This window comes from Lepidothrix coronata, unplaced genomic scaffold (genome assembly GCF_001604755.1).
Source record: "Lepidothrix coronata isolate B3197 unplaced genomic scaffold, Lepidothrix_coronata-1.0 Scaffold447, whole genome shotgun sequence".
Lineage (NCBI taxonomy): Eukaryota > Metazoa > Chordata > Aves > Passeriformes > Pipridae > Lepidothrix > Lepidothrix coronata.
Genome location: NW_016690627.1, coordinates 1,932 through 13,829, shown reverse-complemented (window position 1 = coordinate 13,829; position 11,898 = coordinate 1,932). Strand labels below are relative to the sequence as shown.

The 11,898-nt window shown below is 58.6% G+C and overlaps 1 protein-coding gene across 3 annotated transcripts in view; it reads right to left on the bottom strand.

Annotated features, from left to right (window-relative positions):
* SP1 (Sp1 transcription factor) overlaps positions 1-11,898 on the bottom strand; it is a 13,541-nt gene continuing 1,643 nt past the window's right edge. For all 3 annotated transcript variants that reach the window (XM_017839664.1, XM_017839665.1, XM_017839663.1), the window contains exons 3-6: positions 10,300-11,800; positions 3,159-3,327; positions 2,208-2,407; positions 1-1,488 (exon numbers count right to left, since the gene is read on the bottom strand). In XM_017839664.1, coding sequence (XP_017695153.1) covers positions 1,172-1,488; positions 2,208-2,407; positions 3,159-3,327; positions 10,300-11,800 — 2,187 coding nt within the window. In that variant the 3' untranslated portion in view covers positions 1-1,171. The remainder of the gene's footprint in view (positions 1,489-2,207; positions 2,408-3,158; positions 3,328-10,299; positions 11,801-11,898) is intronic.

Genomic DNA, 11,898 nt, shown 5'->3' with positions numbered 1-11,898 from the left:
AAAAAATATCAACATTTCCCCTGAGGAGGCTCCAACTGCCCCCAGAGAGGGTCCTGGCCAGGTCTCAGCCCCTCTGCCCACAACCCCCCGTCAGAGCGACTCCACGTGCTCTGATCCCACGGGACAGGGATCCCAGTGCTCCACTCCCACGGGACAGGGATCCCACTGCTCCACTCCCACGGGACAGGGATCCCAGTGCTCCACTCCCACGGGACAGGGATCCCAGTGCTCCACTCCCACGGGACAGGGATCCCAGTGCTCCACTCCCACAGGACAGGGATCCTTGCCAAGAAAAGGGCTGGTAAAAAACAAAGATCCAAAGGAAAACCCGCCAAGGTCCAGTGCCGGCAGGGGAGGGCAGTGGGAGTACAAGGGTGAAAAATCCAGTGGAATCTCCCCCGAGAGAAAGGAATTACAGAATCACCTCAAAGCAAAGCATCCGACAGCCCGAGGAAGGGGAGGGGGAGTGAGGGGGGTCAGGGGATTTTTAGGGATTATGATGTAAAATGGAATCCAGGAAGGGAAGGAGAGCTCGGGCACCGTCCGAACCGCCCCAGAGGGACGACCTGCTCCAGGATAAGGCATCAAAGGGACCACGCCATGGTCGCAGCAACATCTCTCTCCTCTCTCAAACAAACACATTTCATATTTTTATATATATAATAATAATATAGAATCTTTTCTCTTTTTTTTTTTTTTTTTGCTTTTGTGGGTTTTTTTGTTTTTTTTTTTTGTTTTGTTTTTCATGTGTGTGTCGTCATTTTGTCGGTATCTCTGTCGAGTTTTTTCTTTTTGTTTTGGTTGTTTTTTTTTTTTTTTTCGCTAAAAGGATCACGGAATTTTTTTTTTTTTTTTCCTTTTTTTCTTTCCTTTCTTACTTTTTTTTTACCAAGGCATGAAGGCGCCGACGGCGGCTGCGAGGGGCGACGGAACCTCGGGCGGGGGGGGGAGGAGGGAGGAAAGGGAGAAGGGGAAGAAGGGCCGAAAAAAAAAAAAAATAATAATAATAAGGTCAAGCCGAAATTAAAAAATATACATATATAGCTCTGGCCTTCGAACGTGGTCGGCGGCCCCGGAGGTGGCAGCGATCCTGGTCGGGGGGTTAGTGCTGGAGGCGCCGAGGGCCCCTCGCCGCGCTCCGGCGGCTCCGGCGGCTCCGGCGGCTCCGGGCTCAGAAGCCGTTGCCGCTGATGTTGATGGACTGAAGGTCGGCCACCTGCATGACGTTGATGCCGCTGCTGGCCAGGCGGGCGATGCCCTCGGGGCAAATGGCCTCCATGGCCACCATGTTGGTGGCGATGAGGGCCGAGGGCGTGGCCCCGCCGTTGCCCTCGGCCGAGGCCGCCGTGTCCATGGGGACGGCCGAGACGTTCATGGCCACGCTGGTGGCACCTCCCTTCTTGTTCTGGTGGGTCTTGATGTGCTTGGAGAGGTGGTCGCTGCGCATGAAGCGTTTGGGGCACTCCGGGCAGGCGAATTTCTTCTCCCCTGGGAAAGGGAGGGAGAGGGTGGGTGAGGGATCCCGGGGGGAAGCTAGATGGGATTTTGGGAAAAGGTTCTTTCCCCTGAGAGTGGTGGGGCACTGGACAGGCTCCCTGGGGATGCAACAGCTCAAGGAACATTTCAGAGACGTAATTTCACAGAATATCGAGTTGGAAGGGCCCCACAAGGATCACCAAAATCTACCTCTTGAGTGGTGATAACCTCGGTGTTATCACCAACCTCCTGAGCTCATCTCAGGGTTTGCACAAAGCTCCTGGGGTTGGGAATTTGGGATCCTGGCTGGGGTCACTTGGGAGGGAGAGGGGTTAAGGGATCATGGAGGGATGGGGAAGCTAGATGGGATTTTGGGAAAAAGTTCTTCCCCCTAAGAGTGGTGGGGCACTGGACAGGCTCCCTGGGGATGCAAGAGCTCAAGGAACATTTCAGAGACGTAATTTCACAGAATATCGAGTTGGAAGGGCCCCACAAGGATCACCAAATCCAACTCCTGAGTGAGGGACTGAACCCACAACCCCGGTGTTATCACCAACCTCCTGAGCTCATCTCGGGGTTTGCACAACCCGGGGGTTTGGCTTTTTGGGATCGGGCGGGGCGGGGTGTTGCCGGGGCTGTCCCGCACGAGGCCGGGAGTCGGGAGCGGATGTCTCTGGGAGATTCCAGGATTCCCTGGAGTGCCCGAACCCCCACCAGCCCCCGGGCCCTACCTGTGTGCGTGCGCTTGTGCCGCTGCAGCTCGTCGGAGCGGGTGAAGCGCTTCCCGCACAGCACCCACGTGCAGATGAAGGGCCTCTCGCCCGTGTGCCACCGCAGGTGAGCCCGCAGGTGAGAGGTCTTCCCGTACACCTTCCCGCAGCCCGGGATGTGGCAGATGTGCTGCTTCTTTTTACCTGGATCCCCAGAGCTCCTGTAAAAAAAAAAAAAAAGGAGGGGGAAGAGTTAGACCCGTCCCTTGGAGGGAGAACTGAGCTCTGCTCCGCCTGAGTCAAGAAAAGTCTGGATGAGTGAAAAATCAAGGGGATGTTGCTCCAAGCCTGGTTTTTGTCCCTTGGTGCAGCTTAATTGTCTTTGCTCTCTGTGTGGAGCAGCTGTGGCGTGTCCTGTGGGGAGAGCAGTGAGCAGACACCCCGAAAACTGGGGAGGAAAAGGGGAGAATTTGAGTTGTGAGCTGGAAAATGTGAGTTTTTGGAGGTTTTTTCCGGTTCACTCGTGGTTGGCATCCATCCCAAGGGGAGACACGCCGAGAGGTTGGGGGGCTCCTGGGTTTTGCTTCTCTCTTCTTTTGCCTTAAAACAGGTAACACTGAGCTGGGGGGATGTGGATCTGCTGGAGGGCTCTGCAGAGGGATCAGGACTGGCCAGAGCCACGGGATCAGTGGGATTAGGCCCACGGTGTGAGGTTCAGCCAGGCCAAGTGCCAGGGCCTGCCCTTGGGTCACAACAGCCCCATGGAACACTCCAGGGATGGGCAACAGTAGCTGGAAAGCTGGAGAAGGACCTGGGGGTGCCCAGGTGGAGATGGGGATGTGGCACTTGGGGACATGGGTTGGTGGTGGCCTTGGCAGTGCTGGGGAAACAGCTGGACTCGGTGACCTCAGGGGCACCTTCCAAGCTAAATAATTCCACTGGGGATGCCAGATCCGTGGTGGAGCAGCTCACCTGCCCTCTCCTTCTTTGCAGTAGGGACAAGTACAGGCTTCCCTCCGTGGTTTCCGTCCCTGCTGGGGCTGGGGGTCGGGGCTGGTCTCTCCCTCCTCCACCGCCGCGCTCTCGTCCCCCAGCCCGTCCCCACTGGCACCGTGCAGACCCAGCTGAGCTCCGTGGTCACCTGGAAGAGAATGGGAGGTTCCGTGAGAGTTATGGCAGGTTCCTCACCTGGGAGAGAGGAGGTTTGGCATTAGGGCTGGCTGCTCTGCCCCCGAGTGCACAGGCATCCAGATTTCCTGGGAAAAAGGCAGTGCTGGGCAAGCCCTTTGCTGTCAAGGACCGAAGCAATCCCAGATCAAAGCACCAACCAGGGAGCAGAGCCTGACTCAGCTCTGCCCACGTCACAGGGCACAGGGAGCAGCTGGGATGCCATCCAGGATGTCATCATGTGTCCATGCCCCAGCATCCCGTGTCAAAGCACAAGTAAAATCCATATATCCCTGCAGATGGTCCCCTTCAGTCCCCTCTGGTCACTCAGGGAAGGGGGAAACACTGGGCTGAACCACAGCCTGTGACCTGGAGCTGTGGCTCCAGCCCTCATCCCAGAGCCCCAGGATGCACAGGAATATTGTCCCAGGCCAGGCCTGGCTGCCTGATGCCACCCCAGGGAGGAGGGAACTGTCCCTCTGATGGTGACACAATTTTAAGCCTCGCCCGGAGATCTTTGGCTGAGCCCTCCTGTACCTCAGCAGCCACATTCCAGTTTAGCAATTTTAGGACAAAATCTTTCCAGTGCTCCCCTTTTCCAGCTCCTGGGATGTGTTTACAGTCAAACCCCAGCATGGAGGGAACCAGAGAGGGGGTTTTAAGCTTTCTAAGCCAACGCCAACAGCTTGTTACAGCCACGGATTAGAGATTCCCCCCCGGCCGGGGAGAGCTGCTGGAAAAAGGAAGGAGAAAACACACGTTCTCTCCCAAAAATACACCGGGGAGGGCGAGAATCCAGCCCTGACGCCTTGGAATGGCTTCAATCCTCAAACATGCAAAAGCCCACGCGGCGTTTTCCAGCCTGTTGGCACGTCAGGAGGAGGGGAACAAACCCAAATCCTCCCGCTGGTAATCTCTGGCTGCATCTCATCAAGGTATAAAGACATGATGGGGAGGGAAGGCAGATCCCAGACGTGCAGGGATCATCCCTCACTGACCAGGAGAGCCCAAGTCTCCAGGATATGGCAGGTTCAGGGGAAAGCTGGATAATTCATGTTTATTATCCCCACTAATACACATCACTGCTAAGACTAAAGCTTCCCTGGAGGCTCCCAGGCCCCTGCTCCACGCTCAGGTCAGCAAAGCCCTGCAAAAATATATTCATGGAGCAAGGGGGGGGTGGGTTAATCCTTGGAAAAGCCTGGGGAGGAAAGAGGGACTTTGGGAAGGCAGGAGACAGGAACTGATCCCGGCTCCTGAACCCAGCCCTGCTCTGCCAGCACGGGATGGGGACCTCTGAGACCCCCCAGAAAAGGGGCAGTTTGCTGATCTCCCACTAAAAACCCCAAACCCCGGAGCCTTGGCTTGGGAATTCTCTCCAGACAAGGCCTTCCTTGTCTCCTACCTGCTGCTAAGAGGAAAAAAGCTTCGGTTTGGTCGCTTTATTTAGCAAACTAACAGGAGGCGAGAAATGCCCGGTGGAGAGGAGAGAGAGGAGCTTTCACATCCACCCCAGCCGACCTCAGGAAAGGGGAAACAGACCCCACGTTCATTTTTAGGGGAAGAGCTGGAAATAAAACCCAAAACCAACAAACCAGGGCTCCTTGTGCAAACTCTGCACCACTGGCAGCCGTGCCAGGGCAGAGGCAGGAGAGGACAAGGGGGGGGAGTTGTCACCATGCACGACGTGGCTTCCAGGCACAAGGAAGTTTTAAGGCAAAAAGAAAGGGAAGAAAACCCAGGGAACCCTCAACCTCTCGGCATGTCTCCCCTTGGGATGGATGCCAGCCACGAGTGAGCTGGAAAAAAACTCCAAAACCTCACGTTTTCTAGCTCACAACCCAAATTCTCCCCTTTTCCTCCCCAGTTTTCGGGGTGTCTGCTCACTGCTCTCCCCACAGGACACGCCACAGCTGCTCCACACAGAGAGCAAAGACAACCAAGCTGCACCAAGGGACAAAAACTGGGCTTGGAGCGACATCCCCTTGATTTTTTGACTCGTGTGATTTCCTCAGTGATTTGCAAAATGAGTTAATCTGCACTAGGAGCTCATTGATGTAAACGAGCCAAGCTCTGCCTCAGCGAGTCCTCGGAGCTCAGGGAACACAGGGCCCGGCTGCACGAGGATGGGGCAGGTTGGGAGCCTGCAGCCCTTCGAGTAATTGTGCTCTAATTTGGGGGTTCATGGCTTGAGAAGTCACCGGCCAGTTGGACAACTCCTGTAATTGCCAGAGGTTTCTGTGCGTCACGAAAAATGACACTTCCTTTGGAGAGGGAGTAAATAGGGCTGGAGCTGATGGGTTAAGACTGAGGTAGGGAATCACCTCGTCCACTTTGTGACATCCCTGAATCCTCCAGGACTTGCCACACACCTTTGTCGTGCTGCAGACTGACAGACAGAGCTCCTTTGCTCTCTTAATTCCTGTCTGGATTGTCACAAAACCAGGATGAAGCCTCTGGTCTTGCCATAGCCTTCACTGGGGCAAAAGCACTCAGAGCACCACAGTACAGGCAGGTTCCATCAAACCACCCCAAAACCACCAGGGGAGGTAAAGAGAGAAATCCCTGAGTGAGGAGTATGAAAGGAAGGAGGACAAGGGCGATTCCCATGGGAGAAGCAGCCCAGCAGGCCTCTTCCATTGCACCTGAACCTCCGGATGCCTCTCGCCCACTGCAGCCAAGGGCAGATGCTTCTCCAAGCCACAGATCCCGAGTTTTTAATCACATCCCTCCACAGAGGAGGAATCTGTGCCTGTATCACTCACAGCATCTAACCCAGGCATCCTGGGATGGGATGGGGAGCCGGCTGGAGGTGGGAGCCGACTCTCTGGAAAGGAGCCACATGGAAACTCCCCCAGCCCCGGGAGCCAGGATGCGGCTCCTGCACGGGGCGATAAGGATGGGGCTCCAGCAGGGCTGGGGTGGGCACAGATAAAAGAAAGGGGCAGATCAGGGCCCGGCAGACGGGCCGGAGCCGGGAGAGGAACCTCTCCCGGGAGGAGTCACGGGGTGGGTGAGCGGCACCCGACCCGTCCGACCGGCGCGGCTGCCAACCCGCTCCCAGCCCCGAGCCGAGCCCTGGCCCGGAGCAGGAGGAGGAGAAAGACAAGGAAAAGCAGCAGGAAGAGGATCAGGGCTGCCCCATGAAGCCCCAGAGCCACAGGGATTTTTTGTGGGGCACAACCTCCCCGGGACAAAGCTGCACTGCGTTAACACAGCCTCTGTCGGGATCACCCCCTTTTCCCAAGCAAACCCTGGGATCTCTCGGGATTTGTGTCCGTCCTCCTGTAAACGACAGGGAGAGAGGTCAGTCAAGGAATCCAGAGGGGATGTAAAGTCCAGCCCAGCTGGACTTTAGAGGAGGAAGTTTCACAATATGACTATTTTCTGACGTGATGTCATGGGTGCAGTGAAACAAAGCGACGGCACGTCAGGGAGAGATCCTGTCAGGGCTTGATTCCCGTTTTCCCCTCCCCTCCACACTCGATGCCATGCAGTTGTCTCATCAAGGCCCTACTACAAAGCTGCCCTTAAAAACAGAAAACAGGAAACAATCAGGTCTTTGTGCCAGTGGCCTGACTCTGGGAAGAGCCCTGGAAGGACAAAGTGGCAGCAGAGAGCCAGGATGTCTTTGGTGAACACATTCCCAAGGGTTACTTCCCCTGTGGAGGTTTTTTTCCTTTCAGGACAGCCCTGATGTCCAACTGCTCGATTCTCCCACAGCCTCCATCCTGAGCCTTGGAAAGGAGCTCGTCCTGCCCACACATCCCTGGGCAGGGGCACCCCCCCAGTCCCACCAGTGCTCTGGGCACCCACCAGCTCCATCCACCCCTAGGATCAAACATCCTTTAGTGCCCCCCAAAACAAGGGGGTTTAACTCCAGAGCTGAGCTCAGGGGAAATCACCAGCCAGGTTTACCCAGCACACACCTCAGCCAGGTAGGTTTCTGCCAGGGGCAGGGATATGGGGGCAGCAGGGCTCTGCCAGGGGCAGGGACACGAGGGCAGAGCCACCAGCACTACATGGACATGGAGCTAAGAACAGCCTCCTCCTCCCTACGGTAAAAGGGGAAGAGAAACCCCGGTGTCACAAACTCCCTGCCACCCCCCTCTCCCCATGCAGGACGTCCCCTCCCTGAGCGGGCTCGTGGTGACATTGGGGCGACTTTGGGGTGACGCTGCTCTCCTGGCTCACAGCCCCGCTAAGGGGTCCTGGTGTTCCAGCCCCCACCAGTGCCCAGCACACCCCAGAGCCCCCGTTCCTCACCCAGGCCAGGCCTGGTGCCCGTCCCGTGTGGGGAGCGCTGGCACCAACCCCGGGGCGGGTTTTGGGGCACTGCCAGCCCAGGAAATCCCCTCCCCGGCTCTGTGGGCGCCTTCCCCTCGGAGCAGAGCCGGCTGCAGGGCCTGTTCGCCCACATACCAGCCCCTGACAGTCACAGACCTTCCTGTGCCTCCTTCCAGCCCGGCTGAGGAGGAGGAGGAGGAGGAGGAATCAGCCTTCAAGTCACCTCATTAGCACAGACGCCGAGTTCCATCGGCTCTGCCTCATGCCCAGGGAGCAAAAAGGCTGAGTTTTAAAGCCCTTTTCGGGTGTCATTTTCTCCTGGGAGGGCTCTTTCCTTTGCCAAAAGGAAAGTTAAAAGCAGAAATGTCACCAGCAACTGCCCTTGAACTCCTGCAGGGCTGGGAGACACAGCACCCCATCCACAGAGTGGGGTCAGGAGAGGGGTCACAGAGAGGTTGCAGACCCCAAGGAGGATGAGCTGATTGCAGGATTGCAGGAAGGGGCAGGAGATGTGGCACTGCCAACCTAAAGGGACAGCTGGGACCACCACAGCCCTTGCCACGCCCCCCTGTTTCCCACCCACCACCCCACAACACGCTGCAGGATCCAAGACCAGCCACAGTCTCCCCTGCCCAGCAAGCCTGGGGCTCGTTTTCCATTCTCCTCCCCTGGAAACAGAGGAGTATTTTCTGCTACAAAAATCCCTCCCAACTCTTCGCCTCGAGCAGAAAGTTCCAGCACATGTGGGGCGAACTCACAACCGCTGGGGAGGCTCCACATGGAAAATGCTCAGGGATTTGGACAACGGGCAGTGTTGGGAACACACTGCTCTCTCAAATTCCCACTGGGAGGGACCCACACTCACAGCCCCTGGTGGGATGGACCCAGGTCCAGGGGGGGTTCAGCACCCCCTGGAGAGGGGCTGGGGGACAAAGGGACCCATTGCCATGTCTGACTGGAGAAAAACTCCTCCAGCCTGGAGTCAAACCACGTAAATCCTGTCACTGGATCAGCACCAGGAAGCTTGTCCTGGCCACAGCTTCCACCATCTCATCCCAGGAGCCTCCCGGACCATCCCACCGAGCTGGGTGCCCCCCAAAAAACGCCTGGAAACCCTGCTCTGGCTTTTCAAATGTCAGCACGTCACGGCAGAGCGTGAGCTGTGAGCAGCGTGAGCTGTGAGCGTCACTTCGCGTCCTCGGGGCTGGGGCAGAGCCAGGCTGGGAATTCGTCACTGCGGATCAAGGGCTGGACAGGCCGCTGTTCAGCAGCAGGAGGGGGAGGAGGAGGAGGAGGGGGAGGAGGAGGAGAAGGAGGAGGAGGAGGAGGAGGGGGAGGAGGAGGGGGAGGAGGTGGCGGCTCCCCAGCGTGAGCGCGTTGGATGGGTGGTCTCTAGAACGTTCCTCCCTGTCCCACCTCCGGGGGGCAGAGCCAGGCACGAATACAGGAACTGGGACTCGCCCATGCGTTTCTCCAGCGCCTTCAAAACAAGGAACAAGCTCGGCCTCGGCGTGAGCAGCCCCAGGCACGGGGATCAGGGAGGGGGGAAACCACACACAGACCCCCAACTCTCCCCTGCATCCCCACGGATCAAAGAGGCCACGGGCGTCACCCCCCTCCGGCTCCAGCCCCTCGCGGGTCTCTTTGCTCGGGGAAATCCAAGGATCAGGCTAATCCCGGGCTGTAGTAACCCGTGGATGCCTGCGAGCCAAGCTGCTGTAGCAACAGCCCAAAATAATGCTGCAAAACAACCCCGGGAGAGCAGCAGCCGCCGCCTCTCGCGAGAGGGGAGCACGAGTTGGATTGAGCAACATTTTCTGCTGCCTCTCAGCTGTGACTAAATCCAGCAACAGCCCTCTTAGCCAGAGCCAGAACAAAAAAAACAACAAAAAACCCAAGGAAAACAGTGGAAAAGCAAGCAGAGAGCCTTCCCAGAACCGATTCCTTCCGTGGAGGGAGCTCACGGCCCCTCCAAGGGAAGCCAAGCAGCCTCCAGCTCACTCCCCACACCCACACGTCCCCCCTTCCCGGGCAGTGGGAGGCGATGGAACAGATCCAGGGGGATCTGAGCAGGGTGCCCTGTGCCCACGGGACCACGAGGAGGTCGTGGTGTCCTGCAGCAGCACCCGGACACTTCACTTTATGCTCTTTCTTCCTCCCCTGTGTGGAAATTCCCCGTGGCTTCGTGACTGTGTTTGTTTTGACGGGGTTTTCAGTTAATCCCGAGTTTTCTACAGCCCTGACTCTTTCCTCAGGCTCAGCCGAGGAGCTGAGCTGGACTTGGGTTCTCCCTTCAGCCCTGACCCGAGACCCCCTGGGTGGCCATCAGGGCAGGACAGTGGCCTCACACAAACCCACACATCCCCTTTGTCCCCCCACCTTCCCCCTCACAGCCACCTCCTCCCTCTTCACTCAACCCAAGAGTTAATTAGCTCAGAAACTCCCCCCAGAAAAAAGACTTTTAGTGCCTTGTGGTGATCCACAGAGCTTTCATACTTCCTCCCGAGGGAGGAAGCCAGCCCAGATGCCAACTCCATTTGGCACCGACCACCCTCAGCCCAGCCCTGGCACGGCCCAGCCGCGGCTGAACCCGGCCGGGTGACGCCACTTCCCCCTCACCTTCCTCTGCCTGGCTACAAACAGGAACCAAAGCACTCACCGGGGGCGTTGGCGATGGCCAGGGGCAGCCCCTGCAGCTGGTGCACCTGGATCCCGGATGCTCCCAAGGCACTGAGGTTAATAGTCTGGAGGCCCGGCACGGAGGAGAGCTGGGCGGCGTTGACGGTGACGGTGCCGCTGGGGAGGGAGGCGATGGGGGTCAGCGTGGTGCTGGTGCTGCCCGTCTGCCCCAGCGACACTCCCTGCATGGGGGCCAAGGTGATTGTCTGGGCCTGGGGGTTCTGCACCTGCAGGTTCTGGAGCTGGATGGTCTGCCAGCTCACCTGCCCGTTGGGACCCACCGTGGGCGTGCGGATGATGATGGGGCCGGAGTTGGGGACAGCTTGGAGCTGCAGGTTCTGCAGGGCGTCCTGGGAGATGGCTTGAGTGGCAAAGGTCTGGCCGGAGAGCGGGGTGGTCTGGAGGGCCTGGATTGTCTGCCCTCCTTGGACCAGCTGGGGCTGGATCAGGATCTGCTGCTGCTGCTGCTGTGACTGCTGGCTCTGATCCCCCTCCTTCTGCTGCCCTGGCTGCAGAGCCACCCCGGACACGGGGCTCTGCAGGGAGTCCGAGCTCGGGACACTGCTGGCCCTCTGGGGCGTCTGTGCCTGCGAATTGGTTCCCACCGTGGCGCTGGTGGAGAAATTCATGACCCCCACGTTACTGGTGGTGGTGGTGGTGGAGTAGCTGTTGGCGTTGGTGAAGAAGGCGCCCGAGCTGGCCTGGGACGAGGCCGTGCTGGCAGAGCTGCTGGTGGCACCCGAGGTGGCCGGCTGGGAGCTGCTGTCCGGGGAGCCCGAGCTGCTCAGGGTGCCCGTCTGGGACGTGGGCGCCAGGCTGGCGGCCACGCTGTTGACCGGCAGCAAGGTGATGTTGCCGTTCAGGGCCACGGGCACGTTGGCCACGTACTGGGTCTGCCCAGAGAGGCTGTTGTTGGCCAGGCCCACGCCCTGGATGGGCACTGCCTGCTGCAGCAGGTTGGGCATGGCGATGAGGTTGCTGCTCCCCGCGCGGCTCGTGATGATCTGCTGGTTGGAGCCGGGGATGATCTGGAGCTGCCCGGAGGCATCCTGCTGCACGTTCACCTGGGCAGGGGTGGTGGCAAACTGCAGCTGCTGCCCGTCTATGGTCTGGAACTGGGGGATCACCTGGTACTGGATGTTGGGGATGACTCCCGGCAGGCCCGTGAGCACCTGCTGGTTCTGCAGGCCCGAGGCGGAGGTGACCACGTACGGCCCCGCGCTCACCGGGCGGCTCTTGGAGGCGTCACCGCTGCCATTGCTGCCGTTGCTGCCCGGCTCCTTGGAGCCCGTGGGGGTGCTGGAGCCCGCCGAGATGATCTGCCAGCCGTTGGCCGACTGGGCGATCTGGGCGGCGGCCGCGTTCAGGTCGAGCTCCCCACTCCCGCCTTGCTGGCCCTGGGAGCTGTTTGAGTTCTCGTTGGGAGATTCGATGCGGCTGCAGGTGGCTGCCAGCAGGGCCAGCGGGGAGGGCTGCGACTCCTGGGAAGGAGAGGAGGAGTTACACGGAGAGGAGGAGGGAGGCGGCCCCAGGGGCAGGCCCGAAATGGAAAAAAAAAAAAAAAAAAAAAAAAAAAAAA